This window comes from Lutra lutra, chromosome 9 (genome assembly GCF_902655055.1).
Source record: "Lutra lutra chromosome 9, mLutLut1.2, whole genome shotgun sequence".
Taxonomy (NCBI): Eukaryota; Metazoa; Chordata; class Mammalia; order Carnivora; family Mustelidae; genus Lutra; species Lutra lutra.
This window is the reverse complement of record NC_062286.1, coordinates 118,447,189-118,465,860: the sequence shown is the minus strand read 5'-3', so window position 1 is coordinate 118,465,860 and position 18,672 is coordinate 118,447,189. Positions and strand designations below refer to the sequence as shown.

Sequence of the window (18,672 nt, the reverse complement as noted above, 5' to 3'; positions counted from 1 at the left end):
CACTCTTTTGCTGTATGACTCTGGGCAAGTTACTTAACTTCAGTACACCTTAGTTATCTTATGAGTTAATGCCACCTATCTAAAAACTACGAGGTGAGGTTTAAATGAGATAAAGTACATAAAATACTTGGCATGGTATCTGACATACAACAGGTATGAAACAAACAAGATCCAGGGTAGGAAGGGACCTAGTCCCACTCATCCTCCTGCCTCCAGTGCCAAAAACAGTGCCCAAGACCTGCCACCATCTCTCATCCAGATCCACTGCAGCAGCCTTCATGTTAGTCTCACCACTTTAATCTGTCCCTACACACCAACCACAGCAAACTTCCTGAATCACAAATCAGATCAAATATATCCCTCATTGAAAATCCAAAATGAATGAATAAATGAAATGCATGCTGTATGCAAAATACTATTATCAGGAACCAAGGAGAGACACATCCAAACAAAAAATAGTCCCAGGCTAAGTACCTGTAAACTATTTTGGTGACATTCATACATACAATGGCTATTGTATGGGTCATGCTACCATAAAATTAAGCAGCTGGCTCAGCCACGTGTCTCCTGACCACACCCCAGCTCAGAAAATGTTAATGGCCTTTCATCATCATATAATTTAAAACTCTTTCATTAGCAGTACCTTAATACCTGGTCCCATGTGCTCCACAAACTCTGCAGCCACTAAATACATGAGGTTAGGCACCCTGTGGATATGCAATAAACATCTACTCACTCAACCAATTAATTGGCTCTTCCAGGCAGTCAAAACAGTCTAGTCCTCAGAGCTATGGCTACAGCTAGCTAAAGCTTACTCTTCCTCCTTAAGGATTTCATTGCTTGGCCTCAATGGAAAACCCACAACCACTGTTCAAGCCTCACCTTTAAAAGGCTCCATGATCCATGGTTCATCTGCCTTGAAAAAGCTCTCTTACCTCCCCAGGTATTTCTCCTCCTTCAGCAGTTCTCCTAGCATGTTCTCAAACCCATTCTGACTGAATGCTGGCTGAGGGACATCCTATTACTTTCAAGGCATTCTACTGAGCCCTATGGAAAGAGAGGGAGGGAGGGAAGGAGGTAGGAACCGCCAGAAGACAGCCATGTGACCCTGAGTAAACGCCTCACCTTTCTGGATCACAAATGGCTCACCTGTAAAAGATGAACAACATATTCTGCACAAAGGGGTGGTGAGGATTAAATGAGAATTTAAGCAAAAACACTTCAGTGAAAAGCACATCATGTCTTAAGCTTCTCTTTGTGCCAGAAACCATGCTGGGCACTCTGACACAGCACCACCAAGGGCACACTAGTAGGAAACACACTAGCTCTCAGGGAGACAGCATAATATAGAGGATGAAAGCCTCGACTCATGATCACAGATGTGGCTTCAGCCAACTGCTGGACAGCATAAAGTAAATCGCTTGACTTTTCGGAGTCTCAATCCCTCAACTGTAAAATGAAGATAGAATCTGAGATAGTGTGGTATTAAATGATACAATGCCGGGGCGCCTGGGTGGCTCAGTGGGTTAAAGCCTCTGCCTTCGGCTCAGGTCATGGCCCCCCTCTCTCTGCCTGCCTCTCTGCCTACTTGTGATCTCTGTCTGTCCAAAAAAAAAAAAAAAAAAATCTTAAAAAAAAATGTTTAAATGATACAATGCCACATCAAGCACTTAACACAATGCCTGGCACATAGCAAGTGCCCAATTAGCCAAGAGCTGCTATTATTATCTTACAACACCCCAACAGGTAAGTGAATGCTAGGCCTGGTGTACCTTCCCTTTGACAGGCCTCAGGATGCTCATCCTCAAAATGAGGGAGAGGCCAAACTGTGTTTAAGCACCTCAGGGCAGCTGTGAAGCAGGGACTAGAAAAGCACTGTTTGTATCACCCTGTTACATTGTCTTCATAGTAATTATATGAAATTATCTTGTTCATGTATTCATTTCCTTGGTTCCTATCTGCCTCCCCACCACAATGCAGACGCCTGGAGAGCAGGCCTTTGCTCAGCACACCGCCCAACAGATGCCCAGTGAAGAAAGGAAGGAGATCATTGAGCTCTTACTTGTTGCCACGTGCTGTAACAAGAGCTTTCCGCAGACAGTCTTATTGTTGTCCCCGTCTTACAGATGAGGAAACTGAGGCTGAGAGGTTCAGGCACCTGCCCAAGGTCGCACAGCAGGGAATGGAACCAAGGTCTGAATTCAAAACCGAACTCTTGACCATCAGGTGACACCGCCCCCCTACAGTGGGGGTCGCTAGAGCTCCCAGCAGGACTCACTTGAACCACACACACCCCCTACCCCGGCCCAACTAACCCGGAACCTCTCGCCACGGATGTCGGAGTCCCACACCTAGGCCGCGGCCCAAAACCCCCACGCCGCCGAGGGGCAGCCCCCACTTCCGGCCCGAGGCCCCGCCCCTGGCAGAGCTGAGCGCGCGCCCCCAGCCCAGCCCGCGCATCGGGTCACGGCCCCGCCCTTCCCCCCACCCGGCCCGATATGCACTGCCGTGGAGTACGGCCCAGGCACCGCCCGCAGGGCCCGCCGGCGCCCGCCTGGCCCGAGGCCCACGCGGTCGTCCCCCGGCCGCCGCCCCGTGCCCGCTAGCTAGCTCACCGGCTCTCGGCAGGACCGCGTCCACTGCCCGTGCCCGGCTTCGGTTCCGTCTTCGTCTCGTTCAAACCGCCCGACCCCGCCCGCCCGCCCGCGCGATGACCTCACACGCACCCCCCCGTTACGCGCCGACGTACAGGCTCGTCATTGCGCGCCGGCTCCTTTTATAGAGAGGGACTCAGGCGCGCGCCGGGGGCGGGGCCCGGTCAGTGATCGACGGCTGAGGCGCCCAAGGGGCGGGGCGCCGGCAGCCGAAGCACCCAACCACGTGGTCTGACAAAGCCAATGAGATCCCGCCCCAGACCGGGTGTGACTCCGCCTAGATGGCGGGATCCAGTTTGGATCCTCCACCTCAGGAGCTAAAAGAATTGGTTTTCCAATGAATTTCTACAAAAGTGGGTTATCTGGGGCGCCTGGGTGGCTCAAAAGGTTAAGCCTCTAACTTCGGCTCAGGTCATGGTCTCGGGGTCCTGGGATCGAGCCCCACATCGGGCTCTCTGCTCCGCGGGGAGCCTGCTTCCCCCTCTCTCTGCCGGCCTTTCTGCCTCCTTATGATAAATAAAATCTTTTTTTTTTTAAAAAAGTGGGTTATCTGATAATAAAGATAATTGATAGGCACTCTGAGGAACGGCTTAAAAGTCACCACAGAGATACATTCTGTGACCACTCTGTACTGACCCTGTAATCTCGTCATCCGTTTATTTTCCTCTCAGTACTTGTGAAATCTTATTTGTTCATTTATGCCTTTACTGTCTGCCTTTCCTTAAGTTCCACAGAAGCGAGGATCTTCTAAGTCCAGTGTCCCAGTGCCTGACTTGTTGAAAGAATGAATGAAACCTACTTTACAGAAAAGGAAGCTGAGGCTTAGAGAGGTCAATTGACAGTATCACAGAAGATGACCGATTGTTTTGAGCTGGGTTTTTGTCTAGATATCATTTATTCATGAAAATTAAAGAAAGAAAAAATTCTTTAAGATAGTAATAATATTAATTAAAAATAAAAGTTTCCTATTTGGCAGGGGAGGCAGAGGACAAGACCAATGGCTCAAATCACTGTTTAATCACAAACCAGACTTGGTGCTAGTCAGGAGCTATGTGTGGCAAAGGTGACAGCACATAACACTGAATGAAGTAGGGTCCTGGAAGCCTCCTTCTGGGTCAAGTCTTACCAATTAGTCGCCAAAGTCTGCAGGGAGCTGGGGCAAGAGCTGTTTATCGAGTGGTCTGGAGGCATTTCAATTTTTTAACCACCAGAACTACCAGTGTCTCCCCCAAATGCAGCACTCCAAGAGTACATCACAAGGACCCTGACCTTACCCAAGCAGTTTGGGAAGGCCCCCAGAGGGGATACTTGCTCTAAAAGATGAAATGTTGGGGCGCCTGAGTGGCTCAGTGGGTTAAGCTGCTGCCTTCGGCTCAGGTCATGATCTCAGGGTCCTGGGATTGAGTCCCGCATCGGGCTCTCTGCTCGGCGGGGAGCCTGCTTCCCTCCCTCTCTCTCTCTGCCTGCCTCTCTGTCTACTTGTGATCTCTCTCTGTCAAATAAATAAATAAAATCTTTAAAAATAAATAAATAAATAAATAAAAGATGAAATGTTAACCTAGCAAAAGATTTGAAGTAGGAGGGACACCTGGGTGACTCAGTCAGTTAACCGTCTGCCTTTGGCTCAGGTCATGCTCCTAGGGTACTGAGATCGAGTTTGCATGGGACTCCTTGCTCAGCGGAGAGCATGCTTCTCCCTCTGCCTGCCACTGTCCCCCGGTTGTGCTGACAAATAAATAAAATCTTAAAAAAAAAAAAAAAGATTTGCTGTCAAAGATTTGGAGTAGGAAAGGGCAAACCAGAGGATACGGTAAAGAGCCCAGTAGCCTAATGATTATAGCAATAATGGTAATGTTGGCATCATAGGGTACTGACAGGAAGCATGGGTAATTGAGTAAAAACATTCACAAGTGCTGTGGAGCAACGCGAATTACCTCCATTTTATGCACAAGGACATGAAGTTTCCAGCAGGCTAAGTGAATTTCATAAGTAACAAAGCCAGCAGGTCTGGGTTCAAATCCTGACCCTGCTAAGAGAATCACATGAGATGTGTGTAATGGTCTTAGATTACTTCTAGCGCACTGTAGATGCTCAGTAAATGTCAGTGGTTCCTGAGTCTCTTCTGATTAATGTTAGTATTTCATTAACTTCAATTAGTTGTCAGCATTACCTAAAGGTGACTTTGGTTGGCAGAGGGCATTAATGTGGAGGATGAGACAAGTCAATATGGGCCTCAAGCCGCAGGCTAGAGTTTGGACCCGATTCTGGGAACCCAGGGCATGACCAAAGTATTCTGAGCAACCACCTCCAAAATAAAACTCATTTCCCTCCCAGGATCTGCTCCCAAAGAGATGGGAAAGGGGCATGTGACCTGCTTAGAGTCTACTTTCCTCCCTCAGGAGGGGGGGTAGTCAAGGTTATCTGGGTCAGATTCAGCCTTGACTGCAAAAGGCCAGACAGTGATAAGAAAAAGAGTATCTATCCAGAAAGACAAAGAGCTATGGGGACTTCAATAGTGTCTTTTAACCAACTGTGTTAACATGGACGTGATTATCATTATCACAAGTAGAAATTGTGAATCCCCTCTCCAAAAACAAAAAAACTAGGACTTCCAGGCCTAGGTTTTCCAAATGCATGACAAGTTTACTGAATGAAAAAATGGTATTGGGAGGTCTCAAGTGACTTAGGGACCTCACAAGCTCAAGGGGAAGAGAACTACAAAAATAAATTCTAATACAGAGTGTCTTGTACTTAGATTCTCTATATATGCACACAGAAGGGGGACTCAGATTAGGGAATGGCTCCTAATCCTGCCTAGAGGCAAAGAAGGCTTCCTGGAAGAGGCAAGAACTGGAGGACTAGTCTGGCGAGGAGGTTGTTCCAGGCAGAGCATAGCATGGGCAAAGACTCAGAGTAAGCAACCACCAGCTCCAGTTACGCCAGCCTCCGTTTCCTTTCTGCAATGCTGAGACCGCAGGATGAACCCAAGCTCACAGAGCACAGGTGGTTATAAGGTCTGAAATACCAAGATCTATGCACAGCTCTGTTTGTACGTTTCACAGCTAAGTTTTAAAAATAAAAAATAACAAGTGCAGTGTGTGGTTCTGGAATGGATACCAGACCAGAGTTTTGCAGCAACTGGCAAAATCTAAATAAGGCCCATAGATTGGTAAGGAAGTAAGTGACTGTTCATTTCCGGATACTGAAAAATGTATTGTGATTATGTAAGAAAATGTTCTGGTTTTTTTAGGAAATACACACTGAAGGATTTAAGGGTAAAGAGATATCATCTCTGCAACTTACTCTTGAATGATTCAGACAAAAACAATGTAGAGCGAGGATGACAAAACACATGTGGCAAAATAGCATTTGAGGAATCTGGGTGATAGGTATTTCGGAATTCTTTGTACTGTTCTTGCAACTTTTCTGTGTATCTGAAATTTTACACAAAAATTTAAAGGAATCAGTACAGTTAAACAGAAAGAAGGAAGAGAGGAGCAAAAGCAGAAAGGAGGGAAGAAAGGGTTAGAGGAGGTAGGCTGGAAGAAGGTAATCAGAGAAAGAAGCAAGGAAGGTGGGCAAATTGTACTCTGGGCTGCCAAGCACAGCAGATAATTTCAAGCTCCAACAAAACAACAAACACAACACACACACACAGACACCCCAAAAATAAACAGGTGCAGGTGGGACCAAGAAATAGCAGGCTACTGGGGCTTCACAGAACAGACTCCCAACTCCTTCACCTCTGGTTGTGCGGCCTTGGGTCAGTTATGGGACCTCTATGAGTCTTAGCTCTCTTCCGGGTAATCAGAGCAATCAGGGCCTCACTTTCGGGGTTGCTAGGAAGCTTCTCCAACAGTAACAAAGCAGCTGCCCTTTACCCAATGCTTCCTACCCACAAGCACTCTCCCACATGCCTCACATGCCTTGATCATTCGATCCACAATCAACCCTGCAAGGTGATCATCACCCGTTTCACACTTTGTCAAACTGAGGCACTCAGAGTACACGGAGCAACCCCAAGGTCACACAAGTCAGGAGTGTGCGAAGACAGGGTAGACACCTGGTCACACTGCAGTCATCAAGAACCAGGTGCAGGGATTGAACAGTTATCATTCAAGAAGCAGTTGGCTGGAAAACCCCAGGGAACGAGGTTAGGTAAGAGACCTTGTCTAGGGGGCACTCCCCCCACCACCAAACAGCTGTGAACCAGTCCCTGCAAGATCCCTTCAGCAGGTCTTTGGGGTGGCAGATGCCAAAATCACCCCCATCTGCTCTCCCTAACAAGGACCAGAAGACAACATGATGTTGGGGGCAGGCAGTGAGGAACACACCAAATACTATTGTCACTACAGTTAGACTCATCAGCCCAGCTACTGGGAAACACCTGGGAGGTTACTGCCCTGCCCTTCCTTTTTAAGAGTTTATTAAACACAAATAATTATTGGATGTCACCACCACTACCAACACACGGGCATTAACACTGTATTGACTAATACTGGCTTTTGTTATCACAATGCCATCCAGGACCTGTAAGGGCTTACTGCATGCACACATCATGCCCTTGAACCTTCACAGTAGCCCTAGGGAGAAAGTAGGATTTATGGTGCTTACCTGTTAGAGATGCAATCTTCCTGGCTAGAGCCCCAGGCAACTGAAGACTGCTTCAGAAAGGGGCTACACATGACTGACACAAGGTCTAACTCCAACCCCAAAATCAGAACGTTCTTCTCGTCCTCCCCCTGCCATTGTGCCTGGGATCATGCAGATGCAAACAGAACCCCCATCTTACACGGACAGCTGCCCCTCCAAAGCCCGCCCCCAGCCTGCCACAGGCAGTCTGTCTAGACAGACTGGGCCAACCCAAGAGCCCCTCACCTGCAGGGGCAGTCCACCTGCGCCCTTGGGGTTTCGCGGCCGGGGCTGTTTATTCTGTCTCATCCTGTGCTGGTATTCTGCGCAGCACTGTATACAAGGTGGCTTAATAGGGCAGCAGAGGCCCCTGGGGCCCCAACACCTCAGAGAACTGCCAAGCCACTTGCTAATTGCCGAAGGTCTCACCATGGTGACTCACACGCAACACTTCTCATCCACCTCTCATTTACATTTACCTTAGTAAGCCACATAACTAGAGCCGTGGCAGTGGCCAGGACGAGAGCCTTTCTTCCATTTGAAGCGACTGAGAGGCTCATAAAGTTGCCACATCCAATTGATCCATTGCATGGGCTTTCTTTCCCCCACAATTTTCCCTCTGCACACACCAGCTGACCAAAATGAGTGGAGAGGCATGGGGATCGTTACTGGCTCCTGGTCCCTGACCCAAAGCTAGGTCTAGTGATGGGACTATGGCAGGATGGGTTGGGGGGATTGGGACACAAGGTTAACTCGACCACGTAAACTGCAGAGCAATGTGTACACACTCCAAAGAGCTGTGGCCACAAGCAGCTAGGCTGGAATTATGGGGCCCACCCCAGCCAGTCCACTTACTGGACAGAGACAGGACAACTTGGGAGCAAGGCAACCAGATGCAAGGGGAGAACTGGGGAAATGAAGAACTGGGGAAAACAGCCCTGGGACTCTTGAGTCATCAACCATCTGGATTGGCTCCCAAAGAGCGTTGTCAGGTAGTTGTCCCAAACCTTAAGCCCTTACATGAACTCAAAAGCTCCAGTCCCTGTTTTGAGAACCAAGGTTTAGAAACTGATTCACTAGCCCAGCAGCACAGAATTCTTGGGTTTTACACGAGACAATGAATCAATCAGAAACTCAAGTTGGGGTCCAGAAACCTCCACTTTAATGAGCCTCACAGAGGAAGCTGGTACACTGGAGTTTGGGGACCAGTGTTCTAGACCACTCCACGGGATCACACCGGTATTTCCTGCACTGTGCTTGCTGCATGAACCAATGACCAACTTGAACTCCCACCTTTCCACTTCACCAGGCCCTCCCCAACATCCCACCCATCTGACCTGGAAAGAAGGGACACCAGACTGTTAGAGAAATACTGATTTTAATTCAACATAAGGTAAACTCTAGGCATCTGTCATCTTTCAGCCTAAAAATTAGCAAAACTGTTGAAACAAGGCACAATTTTCCCCCATACTTGTTATGTGGCTCCAGTTACAAAAAAAAATTTATGAAAATGTTAAAAACATAAAAATATAAGTCTGTGATTTTTTTAAAAAAAAAAAGTGTATAAAAAATTCCCACAAAACCTGTCAATGTTGTTCCTGATTCTACAAAATAGCACCAGTAAGAAGAGTAAAAGTTGTTAAAAACCATTACGACAGCATTTCTGAAATGCAGCTTGCCCGACCTCCCGTCCCCCACTAAAAACTTCTCATGGGATACAAAAGAACTTTAAAATCTGTGGAGGGAAGATCGAGCTTTTTTATTGCAGTTTTCCCCCTGCAATCTCTGAGATGAGGGGAAAGGGCGGGGAATGTGCTTATGCCCCAGCTGTCACTGCTGCTCAGTTTAGGAAAAGGCTGACATTTCGGGGCATCCTACTTCTCATATGGGGACCTGTGCCTGCAGAGTAGTCTGGAGGGTGCATTCTGGGGGTGGAGGGGATGCCTTCCCTAAGCCTCCTCCTTTGCTCCCTTCACACGGGGCAGACAGACGTAGAGGAGCAAAGCCATACCTGTCTGCATGGTACACAGCAGCAGATAACCCAGCCCACCCCTTCCTGAGCAACCTGGAGGGTTCTATTGCAGTCACCTGGAGGGGATTTAGTGAAGGGTGGCTGTCCCCTTGGGTTTATTGTGGGGGGGTGGGAGGGGAAATAGCCCTGAATGTGATGATGAGATCATCCCTGCTGACATCATCATCATTATGGAAAATACTCTACATGGACCCTAACAGCAGGTCCCAGCCCTTTACACTGAGGCCAAGGGAATGTGCTGGGTAAAATTCAAGACAGACAGGCATCCTTTCCTCTTCTGCTAGCCCTAGAGAAAAAACACACCCAGGGCCCTTAAAATGTCCCTCAGCTACATGTCTACCACTGCGTGCTCCTGGAAATAAGGAGCCACAGATGGCTTATTTAAAAAAAAAAAAATATATCAAAGCCTTACCAGTAACTGTCTCGGGTGATTTTTCAGCATTAACCTGAGTATTGGAGAGCTGTCGGCACTGTGGTTTTGGTACTTTAGCCATTGTTTCTCTGAGCAGTAAACCCAGGAGGGAAAAAAAGCCATCTTACTACCTACTTCAAGTTTTAAAAGTTTTCAGAGAAGACAAAATGAGCACCGTGTTTGGCCGCTCCTAGCGGCTGGATCTGAATTGTGCAGAAGGAGGTGGCAGCACCTTGGGTTCCCCCTGCCAGGAGGGGGTCACATGGCTCTGCTCCTGCCAAGGTTGTGTGGCGTGACCCCACAATGCTGAGCTGGGGAAGGGTAGAGCGTGGACTGTACCTACTGGGTGCTGGCTCTACCCCACAAGCCCCAGTGCTCCTGGGCTCAGGGTGCCTGGGAGGGCTATTCACAGGCAAAGTAGTCCTTCAGGGGGGCGAAGAGGTGTCGGATGACTGGCACACTCCAGGACCTCCCAAGCAGCTTCTGGCGGGCACCACGGCCCATGTTGGACACATCCGTGTAGTGTACAGGAAAGCCGAAGATCCTGGTGGGTGGGGGGGATGGGCACCAGAATAAAAAGACAGGGAGTCAGAAGCGCCCCTTCCCGCATGCTTACTGCCTCAGGGAGAGTCTCACATGAACAGCACGGCACTGCTCTTTCTGCCCAGTGTCCCATACTTTCCATCAGGCCAACCAGGCCTTCCCATGATCTCTCGTTGACCTTCAAGGTCAGATCAACCGGTTCTTCAGAACACGAATAACGGTGCCCTCACAGAGGGCATAGTTCCTCTAGGAGGATGTCTGCTGCGTGCATCCCCAAGCACTAGCACTGTGCTCCTGACACATAGCTGGGGCTCAGTGGACCCTTCCCATGTGACTGAGTGAGTGAATGAATAAATGCCAAGGAAGCCAGACAGTAAGCAAACAGACATGTACCTGCCTTCAAACCACAAGAGGAGGAAAGGGAATTTCCTTGAGAAATAAGGACACTGGCAGAAATGGATCATCAGATGCTCAGATAATTAACCTAAGAACACCGAAATGTCCTGCATTTTCTTTCCCTCTTAAAAGCCAGTTGTTAGATCAACGGCCAAACTGGACTTAAGGGCAGATGGCAACCAAATATACCAAGAGCTTCCTCTATGGGATTCTACCAGGCCTGTTAAGAGGCTTCAGATACACCAGTCTGAGGGAAAACCTCAGTCTTTCCCAGGGTTACAATCTAATACTAAAAAGTACACAAATGGTCCAATGGCTGAATGGGTGTTAAGAAACATGCCAAAGATGTAACACCTTGGGCCTATACAGTGCCTGTAAGTGGGCACCCACTCCATTAGGCAACCACCTAGTATCACAGGGCCAGCCTAGCATGTAAGGCTTAGGTCTCAAAATACAGAATAACCCACAAGATGAATGTGCAAGGTTATCCAACAGCTTCTTTCAATGAGTCAGAAGTTAATTTTCAGACTAAGATAACTGTTGTTAAAGATATAAAACCAGTTGCAGGACTGAAGTATCTGGAATGAAAGTACTCTATCAAATCCTTTGAGATGCAGCCAAAAATGTAAAGCAGAGTATTCATAGCCCTTTCATTTCTAACAATAAGAACAAAATAAACAGGAAAAACAGAAGGAAAAATGAACTGAAATCCAACAGCTGGTTCTCTGAGGCTAAACAATTAAACTACCAACTTAGCCAAATAAATGGAAGAAGACGACAGACTTTTTGGCTAAGTAGGAACCAGCTTTAGACTAGCAACCTGGCAGAGGGACTCTCCTGAGAAAAGGCCAATGGTCAAGTCAGTGGGGTTTTCTTTACCTGGTTCCTCATATGCCCTGGAGGCCCAGCAGGCTAGGGCACGTAAAATGCCAGGGCAGCACAGCAGAAACAGAGATGGTGTGGTCTAATGACCTCATGTTTCAGACTGCTCACCACCACCACCCTTCTGCCATTTCTACCAGGAAACTCAGCACTAAGTCTGAAAAAGTATTACTCCCAGGCCCACTAACATAGGTCAGTGAGACCATGCAGAATTAAGGCAAACACCTGCCCATTTATGCTGTGTGCCTTAACTTCAAGTTCTTCCCCTTTCTCTCTGCCTGTGAGATTTCCCTCTTCACGTGCAGCCCTGCTCACCTTTCTAGCTCAGTGCACCACAAAACATCTTCTTTGCCATTCATGACAACAGGGAAAAGTTGGTTTTTCCCCTGTCTGATCGAGTTCGACTTGGTGGTTATTGTCTGTACTTTCTTTAACTGGAGAACAAAACGACATCATGGAGTGAGCACGGGTTTGGAGGGTCTAGGTCAAGTCAAAGCTCATAAGCACCTAGGGAAGATGGGAGGAGGGAGGGCAGGCGGGGGAAGAGAGGGAGGCAGGCTCACAGAGGGGATGAGAAAAGGAGAGCTGGAAGCAAGAACATTTTGTGCTTCCCACGAACACCAAGAAGTTAATGAACAGGAAGGACCAGCCTCACAGAGAACAACAGATAAAAGTGACCATAAATGAGATCACATGGGGGCCAAGAAAACGCCAGTTAGTCATCAGGCAGGATTAAGCAAAAGTTAAAAACCCACCCAGATTTTGAGGATGGCCCCTGGATTTTGAATGAATGGAACCTAGCCTGATATAAACGTAAGTTTATGGAGGTCTTCATATAATTATAATAGTACACAACTTTTGTGGCAAAAGTAAAATTACTCATTTGTTACTGGGAAGAGGAGTTGCAGTTATCTGTATCTCTATGAAGTTCTGCATCTGCAACTGGAAAGCTAGTCAGCTTTTCTCGTCGTGCTTATTTGTGTATCAAGAAACTCTCCTACTCTGTGCCTTTGCTTTAAGATGGGACAAAACAATTAAGTGGGGAAAGAGGCCCAACACCAGGGAATTGTGGGGAGGCGGGGTAGGAACAAAATGGACACCAAGGTCAAGTCCTCGCCTGGAGGTCACCAAGTGCATTTCCAGAGACCATTTGTTAGCACATCTTACCTTTGCTGTCCTATTGAACTCCAAGCAGTCCTGTAGCTCGAGTTTATCATTCTTTGATGCTATCACGGGCCTGGGGACATCCAAAACCCATTACTTTCTACTACCAACTATAAAGAGGCCTCGGCTAAGCACTTCCCAAGGTGGGAACGAGTGAGGGACGAAGACCGCAAAATGTGCTCTGGCAGTGACCTTGTTATAATTACCTGGTAAGAAATGAGCCTGGCAAGAACACAAGACTATGTACCAAGGCCAGGAACAGACTAGTCCTTTGAGGGGGCAGCCCAATGTCCAAGAGGAAAAGCTCCCCCTTCTCAAGTTTTAGTATTACTCAGAGCCTTCTTGCCAAGAGAATAGGGTGAAGGAAAGCACACTAGGAGTCCGGAGTCCCCACCAGTCTAGCCCCACTGCTCACTCAGTGACCCAAGCCAAGCCAGGCTGCCTCTCTGGGCCTCAGGAGCTTGGGTTAGGTCTTTGCAATCTACCTGCTGCTACGAGCACATGAAATCCATGATCTGGTGGCATATGGCTGGTGAGGCAGCCTCTGGGCAGTTTCAGGGCTGACCAGAGGTACAGGTAAGGACAGGAGATGGTTGATGGTAACAATAGTCCTTATCACTTTCATTAATGAAACCTGCAAATGCAGAGAGGCAGACAGATGCCTGAGAAGGCAAAGGGCTAGAACTTGAATGGTTAAGCTTTCCAGAGAAGTCAGCAAAAAGTCTGAATGTATTGAGATGATGAACACCACAGCAACCCCTGTGTAAGGAACTTCAAGGCCAAAGGGAAATCAGATTAAGAACTAATGATGCCCAAAAGAGAGGCCACTGAATCACCCAAACCATTTCCCTAGATTCTGTCAGATTTTCCTGACCTTACCTTCCAGACTAAATGCCTGCCTATCCCCAATCTTGACTCTTCCATGAACCCAAAGGAGCTGGGGGACAGAGCACAGCCCTAAGTGTGCTGAGTGTAGGACTGAGATCTACACAACCTAGGCACTGGGTCAGACAGCCGTATTTAGGTCTGTGACCCAGTGATGGTTGGGTCACCCATCCTCGAGCCTGCAGGGCCCAGCTATAGCCACTAGTAACTCAGGCAGAATGCTCTGGAGGCTCTGCAGACGATTTTCATCAGATACTCTACATTCAAGACATCAGCAAATCCTGTTACTCCTACCCTGACATTACCTACAATCTGATCCCTCCTGCTAAGTTCCACAGAATTCATGAGCTGCCAAGCCCCCAGGGACCCACACTTGCATTGTGCGGACTATGAATGCATGTATGGTGCCTTCTGGGGTCCTCCTCTGAAAACCCACCCTCACTGGTCCCCCCACTGCTGCCCTCATCTTGCTGTTGTCTATCCTCCTATGAGCAATTACGACGAACCTGAGATGTATCTCTCACCTACTTTTTTTTTTTTTAAAGATTAGGTCTTTTTTTTTGTTAAAAGATCTTATTTATTTATTTGAAAGAGAGGCAGTGAGAGAGAGCATGAGTGAGGAGAAGGTCAGAGGAAGAAGCAGACTCCCCGTGGAGCTGGGAGCCCGATGCGGGACTCTATCCTGGGACTCCGGGATCATGACCTAAGCCGAAAGCAGTCGTCCAACCAACTGAGCCACCCAGGCATCCCTATCTCTCACCTACTTAAATGACTCATGTGTTCCCATGCAATAACTCTCAAGTGCCACACAATTTGGCCCATACTCAAGGCCTCTGCCTTATTGTCCCAGCCACTCTGGGCCACTCTGCGACACCATTCTCTGAGCTGCTCTTCCAATTCACTGTTCACCATCGACGCTTTCCCTATTCCTTCTGCTGGGATGGATGTTCATTCTTCCCTCAATCAACTGCATGGCTCCATTCCTTCCCTTAAAGGCCCTGCCAGAATAAGCAGCCTCCCCATCAATTCCTCTGATGCCCCCACCTCCAGCCAGGACCATGAAATGTACGGTCTTTGCTGCTCATCCCCCATTAGCATGTCAACTCCATGAGAGCCAAGACTGACATCTAATGTGTTCAGCACTAAGCTGGCAGCACATACAGCAACGCCTGGCACAGTGGGAGAGCTCGACTGCTGAGCGAAGAGCCCTCTTCATCCGACATGAACATTTTCCATTTCACTGGCTAATTAGCCAAATAAAAATGCAACATACCCAACAGAAATCCTACTATCTATTCTAGCAACTTCTCCCCTCTGTTCACACTTTGCTAAATAGCCTGAAAGTTATTATGCTTCCAGCACTTTCTTCTAAAGGAAAAAAAAATTTTTTTAAGCTTAACTTGCAATTTGCAAGTCTTGGATGTCATATTACCATCACATTTTCTATCTTAATTAGCAGGTTGTTCCCCTGGAAACCACATGGAGGAGATAATGAATCTTCAGCAAAGCCACTTACTCTGTGGCTTTCAACATGAAAAGACTAATAAAGTTGGGAAAAGCTCTTGGATAAGGAAATCCAAGGGGACAGGTTATCTCAGCTTTGCCACTGGTTTGGTCGCCATGGGGCTCGCCACCAGGGCTCACATCGTCTAACCATGGACTTGCGTTTCCCAACAGGAGAGTAACTGAAGAGGTAGCATACAGAAGCATCAGCACTCTGTCCACGCTGTTTCAGCACCAGGCCCTTTTTAAGAACCTGTCCCACAGGCAGAGTGGGACTAAGTCAGAGGAGACTAATCCCAGCCTCAGATTTCTAGGTCGGTGCCACGCTTCCCAAAAAGGCTTCAAACATGGCACCGGGGACTGGTCTGAATCCTAGGTGGGGGCATTTCTCAGCAGAGCCAATGCTTTCTAGAAGGCTTGAATGGGTCTCTGAGTCACACGAGTTCACAGTTCGGTCTCACATCATTATATACTTAACTTGGCTGTTACCTGTCCCACCTTGAGCCCCTTGTTACCTGTTCATTCCCGGCAGGTTGCCCCAAAAGTAGCGGGCCCTGTGAGCAGCAGACACTTTGATGGCATCAATCATCACTGGGTTACACTGCAGAGAGAGGAGGGACAGCCGCTGGGAGCCCATATCAGAACTCAAGTGGAAGCCAGCTGGAGTGGGGTCTGACCTGGGTAGGTAACAGGCCCCCTACCACCACCACCCCAGCTATAGAAGCAGCATGGTTCCTGCCAGCCAGCAGACAGACCAATTCCCCATCAAGAACTCTGGCAGGAAAGGCAGCTCAAAATTGGCATCTGCCAAGCTGGGGGTTCCTGGCTGCAGGAATGCAGAACTAATAAAACACAGCTTCTGTCACCATTTTGCCAGGTTCACAAAGCCGTGAGGAAACTGGCCAGTTCTATAACCTCTCCTACAGAATGTAGGCGGCAGAGTTTTGAATAAAATGAAGTGTATAAAAAGCATTTACTATAATGCTTGATGATAACGTTTCATAATGAAGCGACTGTAGCCCTAAAGTAGCAGTTCTCAGAACAGGGATGAGAAAAAACTCCCTGGAGTAAACAAAGTTTAGTCAAATCTCCTGAGGTCCCCAAAAGTAGAGGATTTCATCATCTGACTTCAGGGGGTCTGGTTGAAGTTAGAGATCAAATATTTTCCATGCACTAAAAAAGAATCACCCACATGACTCCATTAGTTTTGGATTTTGCCGTGTCCTCTACTAGGAACCCAGGATTACTCCCAAGAGCAGAAACACCCAACTAATCCCCAATGCCAACAGGGTGTTCCCTCCCTGTTGTCTCAACAACCCAGACCAAAGGTGCCCTCACCTCCAGGAAACGAGAGATGTCCCTCTTGTCGCCAACCTTCATGGCTACCACATTCTCAAACATCCAGAAGAAGGGCCGGTCGTCCCCCTCCTTGGGGCGTGTGTAGTTCAGCAGGTGGTAGAACTCAAAGAAGAGGCGACCTGTGCCCTCTAAGCCACAAAAGAAGATGGCAGAGGCAGGTTCAAATTCCTCAGCCCACCCGTCCATAGAGACACCAGTGGGTTCCCAGTGATTGCCTGACTACAGCCGACACCATATAGACCCCTTCTACCTGCACTCCTCTGGAAGGACTAAGGACACAGGCATCAGCAGGGCAGTAATTCATTACTATACTATCTCTGAGGAGAGGACATACAACTTACATAAAGTTGCCAGACAACAATTCCTCCTGAGACCAGTCCTTCTCAGCACTCAGGTGACAGAGGGGCTCTTAGGAATGCTCACCATACAGGCCTTTCCTGGCAGGGTTCACATTGGAGAGATCATTGCATGGGCTTCCACCAATCACCAAGTCAAAGGGGCCCCATTCTTCAATCTGTGAGAGAAAAAAAGTCGCTCTCAGTGGGGGGTGAGGATGAGAAAACCCTAGGGTTTTCTAGGGTGTGTGGCTGGCTCAGATGGTGGAGTACGCAACTCTCAATCTCAGGGTTATGGGTTCAATATCCATGTCTGGTGTGAACCCTACTGCAAAGAAAAAAAGACAACTCACTCCTAGCATCTCACTTCGTCAGTTAAGTCCCCCAAATCCTCTTCTTGACCAAGACAACCCAATGCCCCAGATTCCCAAAAATCTAAATCATTTTGAATACTTTGCCAACTTGTGGGTCTTGGCAGCACAGCTCGATGCAATCCCTGGTTTGCTCATCTACCAGGGCCCTGGACCCTGGGAAGGGGACCACGTGGGCATGAGGATGTGTGAGGCTGACAGCATGGAGGAGGAAGAAGGGGTGGGTAGGGCAGAGCCCAACAGGGGTGCAGGCTGCCCTCACATTTCTCTTCGTGATGTTCCTGACGTCATTCACGTATTTGATGTTCCCCTCATGCTTCACAGTTCCAACAGCAATGGATTCTTCACACACCTCAGAGGCGACGTACTTCTCCACTTTGATGCCCAGTTCTTTGAGGACCAAGTACCCTATAGGGTGTCGGGGGACAGGAAGTGCATCAGGGTTGTCCTCCCCAGGCACCCTCCCTCCAGTGATTCTAAACCATCTCCAGCAAGGACACAATGGTCCTCGAGGGAACCCACGCGGATGCCACAGAGACCGCACGCTGGCTACACCAGGCTCCCTGGATGGTGACTTTCATGAAGAAAATAGGTAGGTAAGTGGCACAGCCCACCGCAGGACCTACTGAAATGGACAGGCACATAGCCGGGGCCCCAGAACCTACCACCTAGCACAGTCAAACACAGACACACAGACAGGAATCTGCACCAAAAACATGTTTAGAAAACAACCTCAAGGCCTGGTGGCAGAGCCAAGGCCCAGTTCCACTAGGCATGATCTGCACCAATACAGATAGTCTTGAAGACCCAAGAAGAGTTGGGGACCACAAAGTAATGACCTAGGGGAGTCATTAAAAGCTGTCAATGACTTAGGATTCTGGACACCAAAGTACACACATTAAGTACAAATGATGCGAACAGCTCATTTCTACCGCTCCGTGCTCTGGGCATAGAGATATTCCTGACGATACATCACAGGGTAGCTTTTCGGATTCAATGAGTTTGATCAGACAAGTCCCCCAGAGGCAGCGTGCGTGCTGGCCATGCCATGCTTCCTAGGGCCTTGGGCAAGGTGAGGGAAAGGGGAGGGCACCAAAAGAAGAGGTATCAAGACCTGCCCAATTCAGCTCCAACAGATGTAACCTTATGGAACAGGAAAATCATTTTCTAAGATACCTGCATGTAATAAATAATTCCAACACAGCTAAGAAATACCTGCCCTTATAAAGGCCCAAAGGAGGCCCAATAGGTGAAATGGTAGAGAGGTTTGAGGAGAGAAATAAGGAGCCCGTGGTTTTCTCTCAACAGGTCATCCCAGGGGTCTGTCTTGGCACTGAGGACAGGACACGTGGAGCAGGTGAGCGTCCCTACATAAACTCCAAACTCACCTGTTGCAATTCCATCAAACAGGGACAAGACTCGAATGGGCCGCCTTCGGGCTGCGGGAATCGCAGGGTATAACTTGGGGGCTTCCTGCCAGGTTAAAGAAGGAGGTCATGGAAGT

General features: G+C 48.2%; 2 protein-coding genes across 9 annotated transcripts in view; both read right to left on the bottom strand.

The window, feature by feature from the left end:
* Nucleotides 1-2,743, bottom strand: part of MAPRE1 (microtubule associated protein RP/EB family member 1) — a 33,443-nt gene extending 30,700 nt beyond the window's left edge. The window contains exon 1 of one of the 2 annotated variants that reach the window (XM_047745014.1): nucleotides 2,616-2,743. The gene's annotated coding sequence lies outside the window, so the exon portion shown is untranslated. Of the gene's footprint in view, nucleotides 1-2,062; nucleotides 2,278-2,615 lie in introns of those variants that run through there. The other variant, XM_047745015.1, reaches the window with a different exon arrangement.
* Nucleotides 2,744-8,645: 5,902 nt separating this feature from the next.
* DNMT3B (DNA methyltransferase 3 beta) overlaps nucleotides 8,646-18,672 on the bottom strand; it is a 42,498-nt gene continuing 32,471 nt past the window's right edge. For 5 of the 7 annotated variants that reach the window (XM_047746388.1, XM_047746389.1, XM_047746383.1 and 2 more), the window contains 8 exons: nucleotides 18,557-18,641; nucleotides 17,431-17,576; nucleotides 16,886-16,976; nucleotides 16,442-16,590; nucleotides 15,619-15,704; nucleotides 12,719-12,788; nucleotides 11,867-11,985; nucleotides 8,646-10,274 (listed from right to left, as the gene is read on the bottom strand). In XM_047746388.1, the coding sequence (XP_047602344.1) occupies nucleotides 10,133-10,274; nucleotides 11,867-11,985; nucleotides 12,719-12,788; nucleotides 15,619-15,704; nucleotides 16,442-16,590; nucleotides 16,886-16,976; nucleotides 17,431-17,576; nucleotides 18,557-18,641 (888 nt within the window). In that variant the 3' untranslated portion in view covers nucleotides 8,646-10,132. The remainder of the gene's footprint in view (nucleotides 10,275-11,866; nucleotides 11,986-12,718; nucleotides 12,789-15,618; nucleotides 15,705-16,441; nucleotides 16,591-16,885; nucleotides 16,977-17,430; nucleotides 17,577-18,556; nucleotides 18,642-18,672) is intronic. The other 2 variants (XM_047746387.1, XM_047746386.1) reach the window with 1 other exon arrangement.